At 35.9% G+C, this 21,349-nt stretch overlaps 1 protein-coding gene across 11 annotated transcripts in view; it reads right to left on the reverse strand.

Moving 5' to 3' along the window:
• Positions 1 to 21,349, reverse strand: part of DLG2 (discs large MAGUK scaffold protein 2) — an 885,772-nt gene that overhangs the window by 457,969 nt on the left and 406,454 nt on the right. For all 11 annotated transcript variants that reach the window (XM_055320441.1, XM_055320437.1, XM_055320439.1 and 8 more), the window contains exons 7-8: positions 13,518 to 13,662; positions 11,110 to 11,248 (exon numbers count right to left, since the gene is read on the reverse strand). In XM_055320441.1, the coding sequence (XP_055176416.1) occupies positions 11,110 to 11,248; positions 13,518 to 13,662 (284 nt within the window). The remainder of the gene's footprint in view (positions 1 to 11,109; positions 11,249 to 13,517; positions 13,663 to 21,349) is intronic.

The raw sequence follows: 21,349 nt of genomic DNA on the forward strand, positions 1-21,349 counted from the left end.
TGGAACTGCACAATCCAGGAGGCCTCACTTCTCCCTGAGAAATGCTGATTGCCTCCTCCAAATAGGTTATAAGTGTTGCTGGATGGGGGCCATGATGCAAAACTTTAGTTCTACCTTCTTGGACAGAAACAACAACAAAGACTAACTTGAAGCACAGAGGAGATTCAAGAAATCTTAAAGCTAATAACGCTACCCGTGCAGTGCAGCAACAACAGCCAGACTCTGGAGTTAGTTGGAATCCTGATCCTGTAATATACTAGTTACATGACCTTTAATAGCACAAAGATAGAGATTCTGAAGCCAGACTGACTTTGCTTGGACTCCAGCTTTGCTAATTACCAGATCCCCACTGCTTAATCAGCACCTCGCTTGGTTGCCTTGTAGACATTGCACCTTTAACACTTCCCAGAACAACTCTTGATGTTTGCCCCTTCACAGGCTTCCCATTCTTAGTAATAAAAGCTCTCTTCTGCTGTTGCTCAGGCTATGAACCTTAGGGTAGCACCCCCACAGTGTAAAGAAGCTCTATTTTCTTCTGGCTTGCATTAGTTTTGACAAGAAGTCTATTTTTATTATGCTCCTCTCTTTACAATATCTTGGGGCTAGGTTGAGAGTCTTAGACTAATATGATTTATAATTTTCATCAAATGTCAAAAAATTTGGACTATTTGGTACTGCAAGGTCTGCTTTTTTTCTGGTGCCACATAAATCACTAGAATTTTTTTTCTTTAATCTTTCTGCACTTTATTTGAATATATTCTACTGCTATGCCTTAGAATTCACAATTCTTTCTTCCCCATAGTGGACTGTGATACTAATTTCCCTTCAGATACTATTTTTTTCATCACTAAATGCATAATATGGGTTTATTTCAGATCCTCCATTTCTCTCCTCTTCATTCACATTTCTTTCCCTACTCTTTTTGGAAGATTGGCTATACTTATAATAACTTTTAACCTTCTTGTCTGCCAGTTCCATCATCTCTATCATTTTTGGGTCTGTTTCTGTTGCTTGAATTTTCTCTTGATTATGGGTCACATTTTCCTATGGAAAGGCAGGTTGGGGACAAACACCAAGAGCTTGCTTTTGCCAATATTAAAGGTTTGATGTCTATAAGGCAACCAGGTGAGGTGCTAATTAGTCAGTGAGGGGCTAGGCATTTATCTTAAAGAACTATGCCATTAAGAGATGGAGTCAGAAAGATCATATAAGCATTATCTGTAATAAGCAAATCTGAGAAACAACTGAAAGGTCCTACAACAGGAAATAATTATGGTTTTTCTTTATTAAATAGCTGCTGAAAATATGTTTTGTTTTTGTTTTTTTTTAATTTTTTTTTGTTTTTTATTTATTTATGATAGGCACACAGTGAGAGAGAGAGAGGCAGAGACATAGGCAGAGGGAGAAGCAGGCTCCATACACCGGGAGCCTGACGTGGGACTCGATCCAGGGTCTCCAGGATCGCGCCCTGGGCCAAAGGCAGGCGCCAAACCGCTGCGCCACCCAGGGATCCCCTGAAAATATGTTTTTGAAGACTATTTAAAGACATGAGAAAATCTGGAAGATATAATGTTAAATTAAAACAGAAAAAAAGGCCCAGTGTACACAGTGTGGTCCAAATTTTATAAACACACATACAGTCATAGAAAAAAAAAACTTAAAGAAAATATATTAAATATTACTATCTTTCTGCTATGAGATAGTAATTTTTATTAGTTTTTCTTTACATTTATTTTACAATTGTCCTACAAATACATATTGCTTTTATAATTAAGGAAAATAATAAGAACTTAGGAGAAAAACAAAGAGTGGTGTAAAACAATAGAAGGGGCAAGGAGTAGCTATCCAGATGGAAAAGGATGTCTAGGGAAAATGTATGAAGGCAGTGTTTTTAAATGTCTTTTTTTTTTTTAACTCAGATATAACTTACTTCATTATTTAGATTAATTTAGATTACCTAGAAGCAAAAAGGGAATGATGCAACCCAAAATTCGCATAATTTTATAAATCAATGATAAATAAGAATGTTAACTCTTGGGGCAGCTCAGTGGGTTAAGCATCTGTCTTTGGTTTAGGTCATGATCCTGGGGTCCTGGGATTGAGCCCTCACATTGGGCTCCCTGCTCAGTGGGGAGTCTCCTCCCTCTCCCTCTGCCCCTTCCTCTACTTGTGCTCGCTCATGTGTGTGCTCACTCTCTCAAATAAATAAATAAAATCTCAAAGAAAAAGAATATAAGTTTTTGGAATGCAAGAATTGTATCCCATAATTTTCTTGCATTTCATTAAGGCAATCATTAATATTAAAATGGCTCACTGACAGTAGCTTATGATACATGAGATGGCAGGAAGTCATTCAGAGATTTCAGTGCTGGCCTGGATAATTTACAAAGTATACACCTAGATGTGGACAATTAGGGATCAGCTGTCTTCTGTCTACTATTACTTTACTGACACATGGATATGGAAATAAACTCCTAGAGAAAGAGGCCACATCTATATGTCTTAAGTCATAATATATACTCCTTTTCAATATCATACAGATAAAGATCAGAAATAAGCAGCATGCTGTGTTGGTGATAGTAGTTTAAAATGTAAAAGGTCTGGGGTCAACTAATAGTGATTGCTTCTACAAGGGTCCCTCCAAAATTCTCCATTGTCCATCATTAATCTTTTTTTCTTTTTGCCTCAACTAGACCTGAAGGCCAACAATGAACTAAAAAAATATAATGTAGCATTGATTAAATAACTATCTATATGTATTTTACATTTATAATAATAATAGCTATAGATGTGTAATAACCATCTTCCATAAAATTATAAAACCTAGAACTATGTGTTTATGTCTGGCTGATTTATTAGGTATAAGAAATAATAAACATCTATAAAACACATCTATAAAATCATCATTACTGTTTCATTTTTCCTAATATTAAATTCATTTCCCTGATAGCAAACTGAAGCTTAACATGTTTTCTAATACATATTTGGATATCTTCCTTTAATTAAGATTTGTCATCTTCCTCATTAGCATACCCACTCATTCTATTTCTAGCAGGACATCACTATAAATCATGCCTCATGGCTGATGTAAGTAAACTTAAAATGGTTATGTGGAGCCACCATCAATAAAGAGAAAGCTCCCCTCAAGGCTCCACTTGATGGTTTATCTTCCATCTGTCTCACTAATTTGCTTCACTCTCCCCTTCCCATCACTATACTTTGCTTCAAAAAGAGGTGTGCGTAAAAATAGCAGGCTCCATGTCAGAGGAGCCAGGCATGAGGCACAGAACAAAAGAGATTACTCAGAGACATTGCTGATGAATCTTTCATTTGGTTAAGTTTTATAATGCACTTTATAAAGCCTGCAAGGAGTCTGATACCATATTCCACAGAATTTCTTTTAAGGGAAAAGCTACATGGCATTAACTGGTGAGAGCTACCATGAATAAAAAAAGGGCAAAGTCAATAAGTTATCTAGAGAATAATTGTATTTAGCAACAGAAGCCAGATTTATGGATTGGTTTTTGTTGTTTCTCTTTGTTGTTTTATCATTTGTGGTTCCCTGAATCCTAGATTAGATTTTCAATGCAGGTGGTACTAGATATTCACTGTAGTCATAAAAATGAAGATCCCTACTAAAGCACTCCAACTGTGAGACTTTCTGTAGTAAAATGTTCTAATATGCTCTGCAAGATAAATTGAAAAAAAAAAAAAGTACACATAGTTAACTTTGAGAAGCTACATATGGTTGTTGGCTACATTTTCATTCTATGGAGGATGTTTACCAAACAATGATTCTATTTGTGGTGTTAATCTGAAAATCATTGTTTTAAATAGTATTGATATTCCCTGACCTTTATTGAAAGCTTTTTTTTTTTTTTTTTTAAATCTTAAGAGGAGGTATTCTGCTTCTTTTATAAATGAGCAAACTGAAGCAAAGGGTGATTACATAATTTACCCAAGGTCACAGAGCTAGGAAGTGGTCTAGGTGGGACCCTGAGCAGGGTGGCTCCAAGGCTAATCTCTCAGCTATACAGATGCAAATTATAAAGGAGGGTCAGTTGTCTGTATGGGGCACACCAGTTCTTTCTATTATACTTGGTTAAAGATGAGTAAGAAAAGATTTCTTTTCTGTATCTGAAGAAAGAATTTCCAGTTCATCCAGAAAGGATTTTAAGTCATCAAATATAAGTTAAAAAGTCTAGAGGCTACACTATACTCAGACTTTACTCTGAGGCAAGTCTTGTCTGATCCTTTTTTTTTTTTTATATTCATAAGAGACACAGAGACAAATGCAGGGAGCCTGATGCGGGCGGGACTCAATCCCAGAACCCTGGGATCAGGGCCTGAGCCAAAGGCTGACACTCAACCACTAAGCCACCGAGGTGCCCATCTTCTGATCCTTTAAGAAGCCTGTCCTTAACAGGGACCACAAATCCTGAGCCATCACTAAAGGGCTGTTTCTATAACACAAAATTAATAACTGACAAGTCTGTGTAAGTCAGCTCAGCGCTTCTTAAATTTGGGTACTCATATGTACCTTGGGGTTTGTGGTACTTGCCAGGAACCAAGTATCCCCAGAAAAAAAATCTTTCTGGTGTGTTGATTTCACTTTAACATTTTGGAATATAAATTATAAATATAATTTAATTTGTAATCAAACTGTTTTTACAGTAAAGCAAACAAAGATATTTCCTAAACTTGTATGAGAAAACATAAGATTTTATGTGTTTCATGCTTGGACAGAAAGCTTCATTCGTGTTCTATCCCAGATCCTAAGGACATGTGGATAGAAACATTTGAAAATTAACCTCTATCCATTTCTGATCCACAGAGTTAAACAGCAAGGGGAAAAAGAAAGTACCAGCAGTGGCAAACTTACGCTGCTCCTGAAAGATTATAGGTGATAAAAAATGTAGAAATGGTCAGTAGTAAATTAGTCCAGTTAAAGCACGCCTGCTCCTCACGTAAAACATTGGTTATTGAATCTAGCTCTAAAATAGAGCTCAGGGGGCATTCTTCTTATGGACGGCTCCTTCTTCCCCTAGTCCCAGCTGGCGTAACCTCTCCCTCATTTCTTCAATGGCCCCTCTACTTCTCCACACTGCAGAGAGGTTTTCTTCTAATATAAATCAGATAAGTTTATTCTCCTGGTTAGTATTCCCTAATGGATTCTCAGGGTACTCAAGATCAGACCTATACTTCTTCATCATTACCTACAGAGTCCTGTGTCATGTGGCTCCTGACTCCTTCTCCAACCTAATTTTCTGCCATGTTCCCTTTGGCTCATCTCTTCCATAACATACTTGTGCCTCAGTGACTGGCTTTACTATTCCCTCTTCCTGGAATGTTCTTTTTTTTTTTTAGATTTTATTTATTTACTCATGAGAGACAGAGAGAGAGAGAGAGAGAGACAGAGACACAGCAGAGGGAGAAGCAGGTTCCATGCAGGGAGCCCAACGTGGGACTCAATCCTGGGTATTGGGGCTGGTAATTTAAGTAAAGTCCCAGTAATTTACCTGGGACTGGTAAATTAAGTCCCCAGCTATTGAAAGCCCAGGCCCTGGGCTGAAGGCGGTGCCAAACCACTGAGCCACCTGGGCTGCCTGAATGTTTTTATCTGATCTTTATATCACCACTTTTTCTTGTTATTCAGGTCCCAGCTCAAATGCTATCTCCTCTGAGAGGCCCCTCCTGGTTATCCTACATAAGATTGTTCTCTTTCCCAATCTCTATCATATTATTCTATTTTTTCCTTGTAGTACTTACTAATATCTGAACTTACCTCATTTATCTATGTATCTCTTACTTGATGCACTAGAATGCAAACTCCATGAGGACAGGGAACTTGTTTGGTTTGCTCACTATTGTAACTTTATTGCTAATAATCATGCTTGACATATATATGGTAGAAGCTGAACGTTCATTGAATGAATAAACTGAGTGAAAGAAAAAGACGACTGGAATACATTTTAGGTACCATATTCAGTAAGCTAATGTTCTATAATTTAGGAAGAAGAGAGTAGAGGTAGACTAGTCTGATAGGCTCATATCTATTTAGTAAATAAAAAAGTTAAACTGGTGAATATCTGAGTCATAATTTTGGAATTATTCTAGAAAATTTCTGGATATTCAAGAAAAATTTTTCGAGACTTCATTTAGCTTACGCTTTTTAAGCAACCAAATTATGTGAGGGAACATTATGTCGAGCCAATCAGAAGGACACCTGGATATACTAAGATCAGGGCCAGGTGAACTTCGTTTTTCTCACTGGACATATATGGCTCAAAGCTATAATTTAGGTCTCTGGCTCTCATGATGATATCTATCACATTTGTAACTTGGTAAATTAAGTCCCCAGCTATTGAAAGAGCAGTTATACATTGCATCTCAAAGTTTTTTGGTTTCATTTCAGTATTGATTTGTGTATCCTGAGAATATTGAGCCAGATGGTGGTAAGCTGTGGTTTGCACCTCTCCTGGGTGACCAGGTTACCACTTGGCCCAGTAGAGGTGGAATCAATAGTAGGTAATATACGAAGTGGGTATTGCTCACAGGTGATCCTTGATTGTTCATAGTTTTCATAATTCTTACCTTCTTCCTCCATCCCAACAACAACAATAACAGCAAAAGTGAACAGAGCTCAGAGAAGCAGAATGAGCACTAGACTTGGTATTTGAAGACATAGGTTCTGTATCTGATTCTAATACAAGTTACAGGACTTAGGGATAGCCAACAAATCATTCTGGGCTTGTGTTCCTTACCCATCAGAAGGAGGAAGATTAGACTCTAGATTCATTACTGGCCCTTCCAATTCTGAGAGACTATAATTCTTTGAGCCAAAAACACATCTCAGCATCACAGTGATAGTTTTCCAAAATAATTTACTAACAATATAAGACCATGAACACTGATTTATTTATAGGGTACTCAACAGACTTTCTATTAAGAAAATTTTATCCAAGGCCTTTTTGTTTGTGCTTTCTCTAAATCAACAGGAAACAAAATTTCCCAGTTTACTCAGGTATACATTTCCTCAAAAAGTTAGAAAGGGGAAAAAAAAAATCCAGCTAGGTTAGTGTAGCATTTTTTTTCTAATAAAACTTCCCTTAAAAAGTTCTTACTATATATTCCCCACAAAAATGAATATGATCCAGGAAAATAGAGAAATGTTTTTTACAATACATTACAAAACTCCATTTAAGGAGTTTGGTTGTTGGAAGGTTCCTATTTCACAGAAATGTTTCCCCATTAGCCCAAGTCCCATCATTAGAGATCAATTACTTGATTTACTATTTCAGGAAAATTCAAAGTAGGCCTCAAACATAAGCTTCTGATAATAATACGTTTATCTAGCCCTTTAAAAATGGAAACTTTAACACATATTACCACACTGAAATTTCACAATTCCGTGAGGAAATTAGAAGACCTTTTATCCCAAATTTATAGATGCAAAAATCAAGACTCACAAAGATTAAATGGCTTTTTCAGGGTCATTACATGCTAAGGTGGTAGGAGCAGGACTAGAAACCAATCTCCTGATATAAACTTAATCCTGTTTACCCAACATTTCTCTATGGAAACTGAATGTATAAAATGGGACATGAGGTGTGATGTGAGGATGAAGCCTGGGAACACAAATCTGAATTCAAATTTTGATTCTGCTATTTGCTTGCTGTATGATATGAGGCAATTACTTAAACTCTCTGAGCATTTTTGTTATTTATAAAGATCAAGAATAATAATATAATATAAATAAGGGGAATCATACATGTTAAAAGACTTTGTGGTAACAGTATATAGTAGTGATCCTTTTGTTTTTACTATTGAATATATTCTAAGTTTTACAAGTAGGTTGCATATGACAGAAAGGATAGGAATACAGAGATTACTTAAAGGTAGGAACCACTCTCTTTTACCAGTCTAATTTTTCAAGCTGTTGCTTCATCTTATTCCATTTCACATTCTTCTATGAATCTGCATGTGTTATCCTCTACCAAGAATATCCTTCCTCATCCCTTGACTTTCTGATCAACACCTACACATTTTTTTCAAACTGAAACTTACAAGTTATCTCCTCTTTAAAACTTTCTTTGATTCTATAGGCTTTTCCTTTGGTATTCATATAAAGCTGAAATTCATTTACAAATATTTACTAGGTAACTCTTGTGGTGTGAAAGAACTCTGCTAGGGTGGCACCAGAGCACTTCCTAGAGTGGACCTAATTGTTTGTTGCTGTTTCTAGTTGCCATACTTTGACATTTTACAGACCTTTTACTTTTAAAAGATGAGAACTGATAAATTTGCTCACATTTCATTTTCCAAGTAAGGGTATAGTAAGGTAAATATCTACCATTTACTACCATACACCAAAAAATGAAAAATGACATTTTGATATGAACATATATAACCTCAGAATTGAAAAAAAAAATAATAGATTAGCCTTTTTAGAAAATTTCACAAAGGGGGTCTGCATAATCAGGGAATAAGCATTGAAGATCCACGCTGGTTTACCTATATTTTTGTCCCAGTTTAATAGTTCTTAGAGCTGTCATTTCTTACTCAATTTTTCATTCCTACTGCAGTTCCTGCTGTCTAGTAGGAAGTGTCCAATAAATATTGATGAACAAGGCAATGAATTTGCCTTTGAGCAAATACCTTTGAGATCCATGGCAGTGCCTACAGCACAGACCCCTGTGAGAGGACAAAGCAATGGTGAGAGTGGGAGAGGGGTGTGTGTGTGTTAAAACTGATATAATTCACAAGTTTGCCTGGCGCCAGACATTCAGAAGATTCTACGGAGAGTTCTTAGTAAAATTGTCCTGCCAGAGAATAAGGGAGGAGGAGGTGGGACAAGAACCACACCACAATACCAAGGCACAACCCTATAGAAATAGGTGGACTCTATTCTTAGGACACCATCTGTTCAAACATTCCTTGTGACATTATAACAAGTATAGTGTCTGTAAATAGATAACATTTAATATTCATGATGTGTCAGGCTCTGTTACAAGTTCTTTGCATATATTATGTCACTCAAACATTACAACAACCTGTTAAGAAAAATTTGATTGCTATTCCCATTATATAGATGAAGAAGTAGGCTTGTGGTGGTTAAATAAATTTCTGGCAGTCATCTAACCAGTGGCAGAAATAGGTCTCAACTCTGATCTAATCTAACTGGCTTTAGAGCTTACTGAAACTCTTGGGTCTCTTTAGAGCTATGTATTTCTGTGATGAACAGTTTTATATGACTTGGTTTTCATTTTTAAAATGAGAAAATTAAAACGTTTCTTCTTAGCCAGGATCTTGTATCTGGCAGGGCACCCACAGTTTTTCTACTTAAAGGCTGTGTGACTATAAGCAAGTTACTTAACATCTTTGAACTTCAGTTTCTCATCTATAAAATAGGGATGACAGCCTGCGTTTTCAGGAGAATTAAATGAATAGTGTATGTAAAACAGCTAGCAAAGGGCCTGGATTATGAAGGGGATTTAATCAATTTTAATTCCATGTGGGGTCTCGTAAGATAAAACGACATTTTCAAATTAAAATCATATCAAATATTAGTGATAGAATGAAAGCAAATAGATCATTGCTCTGGTGAATAAAGGTGCCTATATTTACACAATGTTTTAGAGAGCCATGAGGATTATCTTTGCTGCAGCCCTCATTTTAATTAAGAACATAGAGATTAGATGTTTCAGCATAGGAAGAAGTTTATATTTGATTTATATACCACAGATGCACATTTGCAGCATCTAAACATTCCATTCCTTGGCTAAAGATGTAACAAGCTACTTCAGCAAACCTGAAATTGCAAAATAAATGGAAAATGCTTAATCATTTAAAAAGAAATAGCAAAGGAATGAAAAGACCAAAGCCGGCATGGATACCGGTGAGGGAAGTAAAGAGGCAGGAAGCCTCCTCTATTTTTTAAAGGCTGACAAATGGCTTCATTAGACAGGCAGGATATTAAACCAAAAGGGTCCATCTCTGTCATTTTTACACACAAACACTTTCAAAAAAAGTGTGTACATATTTATATGCAATCTCATTTCAGGTAAAAGTACTGCTCATGGAGAACAGCAAATTGTAGGGCAATTTCTAAAATATGAACTTAATCTGTAAAAATAATCAAAGCCCCTCTATATCTGACTGAATTAATATGAGTTTATATGAACATGCAGAAAGTATGAAAGATTCATGCCAGGATGTTACATTGGGAACCTCAAGATAGTTGCTCTGGCAGGAGTCTGAGAGAGGGTTTTGTTTCCTGAACAGTTTCATTCACCAAATGCAATGGGCATACATTACTTTGGAACAAAAACATTTAAAGACAAAAAAATTTACATTTATTCTTATTTCTTCCCTTATTTATTCATTGATTTATTCATTATCCAACATTTATTGAATCCTTAATGGTGACAATTAAGTCAAGGAAGTTTCTGCTGTGTGAACTGTCATACCCAACTCCTAGGTGTGCCGCCTAAACTTGGTTTTACTTCATGGCATTAGTAATGTGGTTCTGTGCTCTATCCTAAAATCCTGTCCTGTTCCCCTTTGGAATTAACAGCATATATTAAACTCAAACCATTTGCAGTTAATGCCACCTCTTTTCTTTCTACCTATAGCTATTGCACTAAAGGAAGGGTTGACTCACTTCCGAACTCTTTTGAATTGTGGGTAGCCATTGGTATCAAAAACATGAAATTTAGTCTAAAGACAAAAGTTTCAGTCCTAACTTCTTCCCTAAGCAGAGATGTCATGTGAGGTTCCTTATTTGAACCTCAGGATCAGCTTCTCTAAAGTTACCTCTCTTATAAAATGGCTGTTGAGCTCAAATGACAACATGTGTGAAAGTCTTAATAAATTGTAAAGTGATGAGTATGTGTATAGTACCACTTCTCACAAAAAAATTAATGATTTTGATTCCAAATGACACATGATTATAAGAATTTGCAGATTTCCCCTGGAAACAAGACTATATAAGTTTGAATGGTGCTCAGAAACTTTAACCCCAAAAGCAATGCCTGACATGTTAGGCAAATGCAGTTTCTTCCCAGTAACACGATCATGAGCCCAATTTAACCATTAAGCATATCTGACCTGGTGTAATCGTCTTCAACAAGCATGTGCTTTGGAATCGGTGAGTACCTTCCTGGAGAGATGGGTGGCAGGGAAGTTTTATATTCTAAAGTTCCATTGTTGCCAGAGAGTAGATGGTTTTCCATTGGTGGAGAATAAGCTAAGGGGTGAAAAAAAAAAAAAGAAAAGAGAAGAAACCTGTTATGTGGGTGATTCAATGTGTCATGCTATCGTTCTGTTAAAAATAGGAAGACTTTCCTATATGCTGAGGATTTTCTGGTCTCCCAAGAGGGAGGAGTTACTGTTTGTTTGCATTTAATATACACAAGCACATGGTGACCTTTAGGATTGGAAAGATATAATAACATTTATATCTATAAACCCAGTTCGTATAATTAGGTGAGGAGAAGAATTGGAGGAGAGACCCAGCCCATGCATTTTCAGAAAGATGATTAATTTTCTTTTGTTTTTTTTTTGATGATTAATTTTCTATTGAAATAAAAATGTTAGCTTTGTAATTGCAGAGCTCATATTCTTTTCATATAATTAATATTCAATCATCAAATCTAGGTTTCTAGGAGCAAATTCTTGTATAAGACTTTAATCTCAAAATATGCTGTACTCCCATCCCAGAAAGGCTAAGGACTCTGGCCTTTCTTTTCTAATCCTCCACAGTACTTCATCTCCTTAAATGACTGAAAGCCCCTCCTGCCTGAGTCTCCTGCCTTCTACCCCTCTCTAGAAATCCATTTTATACTTTGAGAAATCCAACTCTGATAAAGCTGTTCCCTTGCTTACGTCTCTCCATTGCTGCTACTGTGAATATAAACTTCCGTTTGTCATTCGTACAAGATTGATCCATTTTAACATTCTGCTGACACATATCCTACAATCCTCAAAGACAATTCTTTCCAACATTTGTACTTTCATCAGTTACCTACAATTTCTGTCTCCTAACACGTCTCTGATACTGAAATTTTATCTATTCTTTAAGAAACAATTCAAATGCCACACTTCCCATTAATAGTTTTATGATCTTCCAAAGACAGGTAGTACACCTCTCCTGTGAGTACCCAAAGCACATTTATTTTTACCATTCCCATGTGAGGTACATCTCTTACATTGCCAAGTATTGCTGCTATTCATATATTTGAATTAGCCTTCCTTCCAATAAAGGCCAGGATTGCATTTCCTATGTATCCCATACATTACCTTACAAGTGTCTTACACATATTGAGGCTACTCAATATATATATTTTTAATTGAATAGCAAGCTTTATTTGTGTGCTTTTATCTCTTTAACACTGACCTTATTTACCAGTAGCTCAAAGTCTCAAGGCTGATTTTTCTAAATTCATCCAGTCTGAAAAACTTTGAAAGTTAAAATTCTTTCATATCCTAATATAAGGCTGATCTCAGCTTACTGCATGCTTGAGAAAAAGACATATTTTGGGGGCAAGTCACTTTTCAAATCATCATTAAGAAAAGCAATAGCTAATGTAATGGGCAGGTAGCAAAATTATTCAACCTTTAAATTTCTCTCAAGAGGAACATCTAAATCTATGAGAGATTAAATGACTTCCTTAAGACCATAGTATTAATGGTAGATCTTGAAGATATTCGAGTTCTCAGTCTCAGAGCTGGTTACTCAAAATTTCAGAATGAGCGAGCTTAGTGATGTAGACAAAATTGCCCCTTAAACTCACAAGGAAAAAAAAATTGCTTCTAAATCTAGTCCCCAAAGACAGAACCTAAGATAAAGTTCTTGCTGACCTATTAAGAAGAGACAGAAACATGGGGCTTATGTAGAAGTGGACTTTATTAGGACTCAACACAGTATCTCATAGTTAATTGTTGCCCTAGAAGTACCCACTTGCAACCCACCTCTACTGCCATAGTGGCTGAGAGTTTTCCCTGGCTTCCCTGCCAATATAACATTCAGATAAACATAAGAGTTATGGTGATGGTGACAGAGGATCACAATTCCACTATTCAAGTGCAAGATCCTCTCCCCCAGGAGGGAACACAGTGCTATCTCCTGTCTATTTTGCCAGTTTCTCTCTTTTCTGCTTTGCTACTATATAGATTGAAGTAGGAAGGGGGGATACAATGGCATGAGGACTATCATGTTTTAGGGGCTTGAGAAATAGGATTTAAAACATGTTGCTTTTACATTACCATAATCACACTGTTCACAACATGCATCACTAAGCCTTCCTTAAACAGTGGACTTTCTAACTCATCAGGTGTCCCACCTTTAAAACATTAGTTAAGGCCTCGTAAGGCAACCAGGGAGTGAACCACAGCACCCCTTGGAACTATTTCCATAAACTAAACAAGAGTGAAGATGCAAGCAGAGTACTTTGCCAAGTTTTACTGAATTCCAGTTTTGTAGACCTGGCAAAGGTGACAATGAGCGTGGTACTTACAGTGAGTGATATCAGGTGGACCATAAGGATCAGTCATATAAATGGTGGTGGGTTTGCCAACTTTTAGATAAACGACATCGGATGTGTTCTTCAGTATTGCTACCGCCTCTTCATGAGTCACTTCTTCTAAACTGTAGTTGTTTACCTGAAAGGAAAATAATATTCAGTATTAGAGTTAAATCTATGTGGGTGAAAAGAAATAGGCAAAAAGATATACAAATTAGACCTTATTTAAAGATTAAATTGCAATGATTACAATCCAGTATCTACATCACACTTTGACAAAAAAGATGGATTAATGGCATTAGCCAAAGCAGATAACGTACAGTTGTTGATGCTAAAAAAACCAAGCTGCTTCTGTCTTGTTCTATGAGAAAGCAATGTATCATAATGGAAATCAGAATGCTATTTGTGGAAAAGAGGAAGGAGGGGTCAGATGTCTCTCTTATGCTATAGTTTTTCCCATTACAAAAGTAATACATACTCAATGAACTTTAAAAAACTTTAAAAATAAACTTTTAAAAAAACACCATAAAGAATAAAAACTAACTAAAGTCTCCCTATTTGGGATATAGTTCTTTAAGTAATAGCTACCATATTGTACACATTGTTTTAGAACATACTTTTTAAATCTAGACTGACTGTTGGTCCATATCATAGATGTATGTCAACAATATGACTTTGTTTTCCATAGAGCATTGTGTTGCATAATGCTTTAACCAATCTCCTACTAAAGCATGTTTAGTTTGCTTCTATTTTTTTCTACTATAAATAATGTTGCAAGAAACTTTTTCTATATTTGCACACAAGTCTGATGATTTATTTAGGATAAATCATATAAGTGGAATTGTTGGACCAAGATTTATGAATATTATAAGCCTTCTGATACCTATTCTTTTTTAAAAAAAATTTTAAAAGATTTTATGTATTTTTTTTGAGAGAGAGAGAACATGAGAGTGTGCACGAGCAGGGGAGATGGGCAGAGGGAGAAGGAGAAACGGGGAGCCAGATGCAGGTCTTAATTCCAGGGATCATGACCTGAGCCAAAGGCACTTGGTTGATACCTATTCTTGAAGTGATCTATGGAAAGAGGAACAAGTTCACGCTTATACCATCACTATATGAGAGTCCTAATTTTCCTGCAGCTACACCAAACTTGGTTTTGTTCACTTTAAAAATTATTCCCATCTGAGGTGACTGGGTGGCTCAGATGGTTAAGCCTCTGACTCTTGATTTAGGTTCAGATCATGATCCCAGGGTCAGGAGATCAAGACCTATGTCAGGATCCATGCTGGGTGTGGAATCTGCTTAAGATTTTCTCTTTTGCTGTTATGCTCTCTCCCCCACTCTAAAAAAATAAAAATAAATACAAAAAATATAAAAATTGTTCCCATCAAAATGTTATTTAACAAGTCAATTTTCTAAGGAAAGAATGCTAATATTGCAAAACAGAGCTTTGCAGGTGAGCAAGTTAAAGTGTACCCATTTCTGTCCACTTAACAGCAACTCCTCCTTTTTACACCCCGATACAAGTGCAATTCTTACTTCATAGCATTACAGCAATATCTCTGCAGCACTTCTCTTAAATGGTTTTAAAATATTTACAGAGTATTTTAAATACCTAGGTTATACTTATTTGGCTACTATTATTTTAATGAAGTGATTCTTTAGTTAATTTCTGCTGAAAGGATGCAGCATTAAAATAAATGTACCGAAAAGTATTAGATTGGATCCTCTATATATTTTCTGTACTATTTAATTAGTGCTTTAGTCTTGTTCTATACATTCCATGTATCAATTAATCCTTGATGGTGTAACCCAAGTTAGGGAATCTGGAACCAGAGGAAACTGGATCTGACTGATGTGTATGAATGCGGACTGTGAACTCTCCATTAAACTATAGGCTTTCCCCCTGGTTCCTATAGCTCTCTTCTGGACAAGTGACATTCTCTTACACCCTTTTGTATTTCCAGTATCTAGCAATTGTTCATCCATTGGTGAAATGCATACTTATATGTGTCAGTCATGATTCTACATATTAGAATAATAAATAGTAAGAATGAAAATAATAATCATGGCAGACACTATATAGTGCTGTATTCACACTGGGCATTATTCTAAGTCATTTACATACATTAACACACTTGAACCTCGTAACAACTTGTGTGGTAGCTGTTGTAATTATTTTCATTTTATAGATTAGAAAAGCATGTCTCTGAGAGGTTACGAAGCTTGCCCAAAGTCATTGATGTTATTGTGATAGAAGCATATGAAATGCCAGACAGTTTAGGTCCAGAGACCAAGCTTTTAACTACTAATCTAAATTCCTCTTTCAGATAGAGAAGGTCCCTAGCTCCCTTGAATCTCATATTCTTGTGTGACACAGTTCAAGCTTCAATCATGTTTACTGAAAATGACTTTGCATGCAGATTCTTAGGTCACCAGAGAAGTCTTTAGACCAGAAAGTAGAAGTTGAGCAAAAGGTAGAGGTGAAAAGTGGGGGATAATGATGATTTATAATAGTAGTATTTCAGTTGGTTTTTATTCGGTGACTAGAAAGTGTTGAAACATTGACACAGATTTTAAAAGTTATGCAACAGGTGGTAGGATATTGGCAACAGAACATAGTGATCAAGAGCACATGCTTCTGAATTATGCAGACTAGGATCTGAGTCCTGGTCCTGGTTCTTCCCAGCCATGTGACTTTGGACAATTAACCTAATCTTCTTAGCCTCAGTTTTGACATCTGTAAAATAGGTATGATAATAATTGCTACCTCAAAGAATTATTGATTTAAATGTATTCATCTATGTAAAATGGCAGGAACATGAAAATACTCATTAATGTTAGCTCTTATTACTATTACTATTGTCATCATACATCTCTCTTCTCAGGAAACAGAAATTCTTGGTGAAAATTTTTGCTGAGCATTTTCCTGTAAACATCTGTGAACTGATGAGTTTAATTAGGGTACTGTTGATGAAGCTTCTGTGTGGTCTTTTTAAAAATTCAGAATAGTACAGGATCTGGACCAAAAAGTGCTCTTTTGTGCTGAAATCTTCAAAATGTTTTTCACGAAAGTGGGTTTATTTGGGTTAATTATGTGTGTGCATTATCCTATGAACCCTCAAGATAAAGGGCCTACAGCTGGAGCTGATTGTACACAGAAAGAAGGGACATTACACTGATTGGCTAGTTGCTCTTGTCATTGTCTTTTATTGTCTTTTTTTCTTTTGCATCAAGTATCTGCCTATAATGGTGAACACTGAACAACTGGCCTGATTTCAGAAAAAAATAATGTGCATCTGAATGCAGTGTTTCTGTGGGGTATACTACACAGAGAGGGCCATGTGTGCAGCCTGGCCATATGTTTGCAGTAGGATGAAGGACTGAGGCCAAGCAGAGAGGTTGGAGGTGAGAGCACTCATTTTCTGCACCAGAAAAGGGAGCACTGAATTTGAGCATGATGCAGAGACAAAGAAGGGCAAATCAGCTGAAGAAAGAGGTGCCAAAAAACTTGTAAGAAGGGAGCAGGGTCAGTTTTGGGAGAATCAAATGAGTGCAAACAAACACATCTGTGACAGTTACTAAGGTGGGAGATGTGGCAGCAGGAGAGTGTTAATAAAGGGGAATGGAAATGTACAGGTGGTGAGACGCTGACCTTTTCATACTTATTCAGGAATAACCACATGGTAGGACAAACTAGGAGGTGGACATAAATACTGTCTAAGACATAGTACAAAAAAAGGTGGGAGCTCTAGAAACACTGTAAAAAAAATCACAAACTTCACAGTTAATTTTTTAAAAAGAAGACAAAGTTTTTGATCAGTAGGTAAGATGAATTAAGAAGGAGGACTCAGTCATGAATAGAACTGTTGCACCACTATATGGTACATCTGAAACTCATATAACACTGTATGTTAACTAAACTGGAAATAAAATTTTAAAACCTACTAAAATTTTTAAAAATAAGAAAAATTGAAAAAATGAGACCAATCTAATGTGCTAATATCAATGACCTGAAAATAAATATGCATGAACCAAACACTAAAATCTCTGCAGTACACAGCAACTCATAGCTATAATAAAATTTATTTTAAAAACAGGAACTATGAATAAATAAAAACAATAATAATTAACTTTGGATAATAAATTATCTTCTTATTTTTCATTTTCTCAGCAATGATCATGCATTAGTTATGGGTAAAATCATATTAATGTTATATTTTAAATGAACAAGAAAAAACCTCAAATAAGAACAGAAGCAAAGTGGGGTGCCTGGGTGGCATAGTCAGTTAAGTGCCCAACTCTTGGTTTCAGCTTAGGTCATGATCTCAGGGTCATGAGACTGAGCCCCAAATTGGGCTCCACACTGAGCATGGAGTCTGCTTAAGACTCACTCTATTCTACATAACAAACCTTATTAAAATAACCCTTACCTTCCATTAGCTAACCCCCTCCCCATATACTTATGTCCCCATATCTTGCTGTCCCTAAAAGCCTAACCCTTTTCCTTTTTCTTGTCACTCTTCTACCAATGTATAGTTCTTTGTTAAGATGCTACATAAGCCCCAAATTCTCAACACCCCTTTGAGATATGCATCAATTTCTTTCATGTGTATGTATGCTGTGCATGTTAATAAATGTTCTTTCTTTTCTCTTGTTAAAAAAAAGACTCTCTCCCTCTGCCTCTCTCTCTCTTCCTTAAATAAATCTTTAAAAAAGAGAACAGATATAAAGTATAGCAGCTTCATTATAAAAATATACATAGTGATGATATGAGATCTCATGAGTGATGAAAAAATGGAATGGAGAAGAAGGAAGTTGGTTTCTCATTGCCAGTGAATGGATTAAATTTTTTTTTGAAATAATAGCCATATTTTATACCTAGATGTTTCTATAAATGAAGGTAACTTGGCATAAATTTTAAATGTAGCATTGCATATGGTTTCAATTCCTAGATTTTAGTCAGTTAACATTTATTGAGCATTAATTTTTTATATGCAAAATAGGGATAATATTAGTTTATTTGTTGGGTTACTTGTGTTTAGGAGAAAGGATGGATACCATGAACATGAAGAGACACTGTATAAGATAGAGCAGTATACAAATGGTCATCAAACATCACAATCAGACACTGCTTTTGCTAATCCTGCTGCTGAAAATAGCTCGTTTGAAAACAATCACTCCCTACCTTCTACAATATTTTCACAATGCCTCTTCCCTGCTTAAGGACTGATCTTCTAAAAGGCAAGGATTATATTGTTCTTTTTATTTTTTTTAAACATCGGAGTATAGTTGACATGCAATGTTACATGAGTTTCAGGTGTTCAACATAGTGATTTAACAAGTTTGTTATCATAAGCATAGCCACCTGTCACCATGTAACACTATTAAATATCATGGACTATATTCTTTATGCTGTACCTTTTATTCCCTGCCTAATTTACTCATTCCATAACTGGAAGCTGGTATCTCCCACTCCCCTCCATCCATTTTACTCATTCACCATCTCTTTAATTAGAGTGTTTTCATCTTTGTAGTCCCCTGATTCACTATAGATAATAGGCACTTAATAAATGTTGAAACAATTAGCTAAATAAATTAAAAATAACATTCCAAAGGAAAAGCTATCAAAATTCCCTATTTTATAGGATGAAGGAGGCATTTATGTTGAGTGTCTAGTTTACGTTTGTGTGGAGTCAGAAAGGATAAGAAATGAAGGTCATTCAACAACACACATTTATGGGATACTCACGCTGTGGCAGGCGTGGAATATAGGATGAAAGGCTGGTACAGAATGGGTGTAGTGAGTCACATCAGATTATAAAAGACACGATCAAACCTTCAACAGTGTGAATTTTTTTCCTCCATTAATCGTTGATGTATTTCTTAAAACTTTATTCCATATATAGAGACAGAGCAAGTAACAATGATGTTTTGACTGACTTTTCTAGCTGACCTCTATATTTGGTCACCCAAATGGACAATATAGGAACCCCAGGGCAACCCAAAGGTTAGAGGCAGAATTCTGTATCTGAACTTCTATTAATATTTATCACACTGATTTTCATCTATTTTTATGTATGTTTTAAAATGTGCATCATGTATTATTAGCATAGTGATATATGTATGCAATATAAAGTAGGGAAATAAACATATATTAGAGGCAACTTTCTGTGTATACTGATAGAATGTGCTATTAAAATAATTTTTAAAACCACTGCTCTGTAGTAGGCATCTATATATATTAACTATAGAGCAAATTCTATAAACAGAGTTAAACTGGATATAAGCAAAAGAAATAATAATATAATAGAAAGCTTTAACCTTCAAATAAATATGTCACTGCAATTGTACTGCATTGTAATTTTATTACATTTGAGAAAAATTACAACCAAGTCCAAAAAATAATTATCCAGACTTTTTTTTCTCCTAGCGCTTCAGAAAGTACTCTAACTGCAGGGGACAAAGTTTGAAGGGTGAACTAGTTCTGAATGCCTTTCAGCCCATTCTTGAAAAATATTAAATGATGCTGTACTGGCTTGATAGAAGGAGCATTACCACCAAAGTCACCCTCAGGAGAAGCAGTGGAGCAGCAGAAGAGCAGGTTAGAATGTGATTAGATCAAGGTAGGACTGTGGTTCTTAACCTGGCTACACACTGGAGTCACCTGGAAGACTTAAAAAATTTTTTACAATTCTTCCAAGACTTTGATTTGATTATTCAGGGTTGATTGAGGCCTGGGCATCCAGAGTGATCAAAAACTTACCATGAGATTCAAATATGAAAGCAGGATTAAGAACCAGAAGGGCTGATAAACTGGTAGAGGACATGTGGTATTAGGACATTGACATCTAAGTCTGAATCTGACTTCACAATTGATTAGTTATGCCATATTAGAAATCCCTTTGTTATCTCTGACTCCAACTTTCTCTTCTGGAAAATAAGAATAACAGTAATGACTGCCCTATCTATCCATCTCTCATGGGTTGGAGTGGGTGCTGCAAGTGGAAACCTCTTTTGTGTGGAAGCAATGTGCTGGTGGCAGGAGTGAGCTATGTGCAGAGAGCGTTACCGATTTCAGTTCTTATCTAAGGTCAGTCCAACAAATGAGAGCGGTTTCAAGTTCTGTGCATTATTCAGCAATTTCTATATATCTGCGTTGTCTTCAAGGTGATTCTTATTAATATTTGGGTGAAGCTAGGCAGTTATGTAAATCACCAAAAAGAATAGTTTTGTTGCTAATAACTAATACTTATTTACAAAATTATATTATTTCTGCTCACAATCCCTAAATCCACTTAATGTCCTTACCACAGGATATTAATTTTGAAATAAAAATAAGCATCACTTGCACACAGCACAGAGAATATTCCACTGAACACTAGTTCTAGGTGCTTTATAAGCAACACTTTAAGCAAAGGGCTCCATAATGAAGTATATTTGAGGATTACAGTGTTCAAGTTAAATTAGTTCCTTGACTACAAAACTTCACTGGCCCTTTAAAATACTAAATTCATTGAGAATCTGTAAGAGAGGTGAGATACAGGCTGTAGAATTTCCCGAACTTAGTTGACTTTTTGATGTGACACAGTAATGAGATTAATATTTTAAAACAGCCTTGGGAAACACTGATCTAAGGCACTGTTGCCATGGTATAGAGGCTAAAGCAGAAGACCGAAGATGTACATGAATTGTCCAAGGTCAATTAGGTCAAATTAATTCTGGCTGCCTGGGACTTGAATTAATTCTGGCTGCCTGTCTCTGAGCCCACTGCATTTCCATTTCACTTCAATGCTTTTCTTACCTTCCTCCTTATCTACTGCTTC

Source organism: Nyctereutes procyonoides, unplaced genomic scaffold (genome assembly GCF_905146905.1).
Source record: "Nyctereutes procyonoides isolate TBG_1078 unplaced genomic scaffold, NYPRO_anot_genome, whole genome shotgun sequence".
Lineage (NCBI taxonomy): Eukaryota > Metazoa > Chordata > Mammalia > Carnivora > Canidae > Nyctereutes > Nyctereutes procyonoides.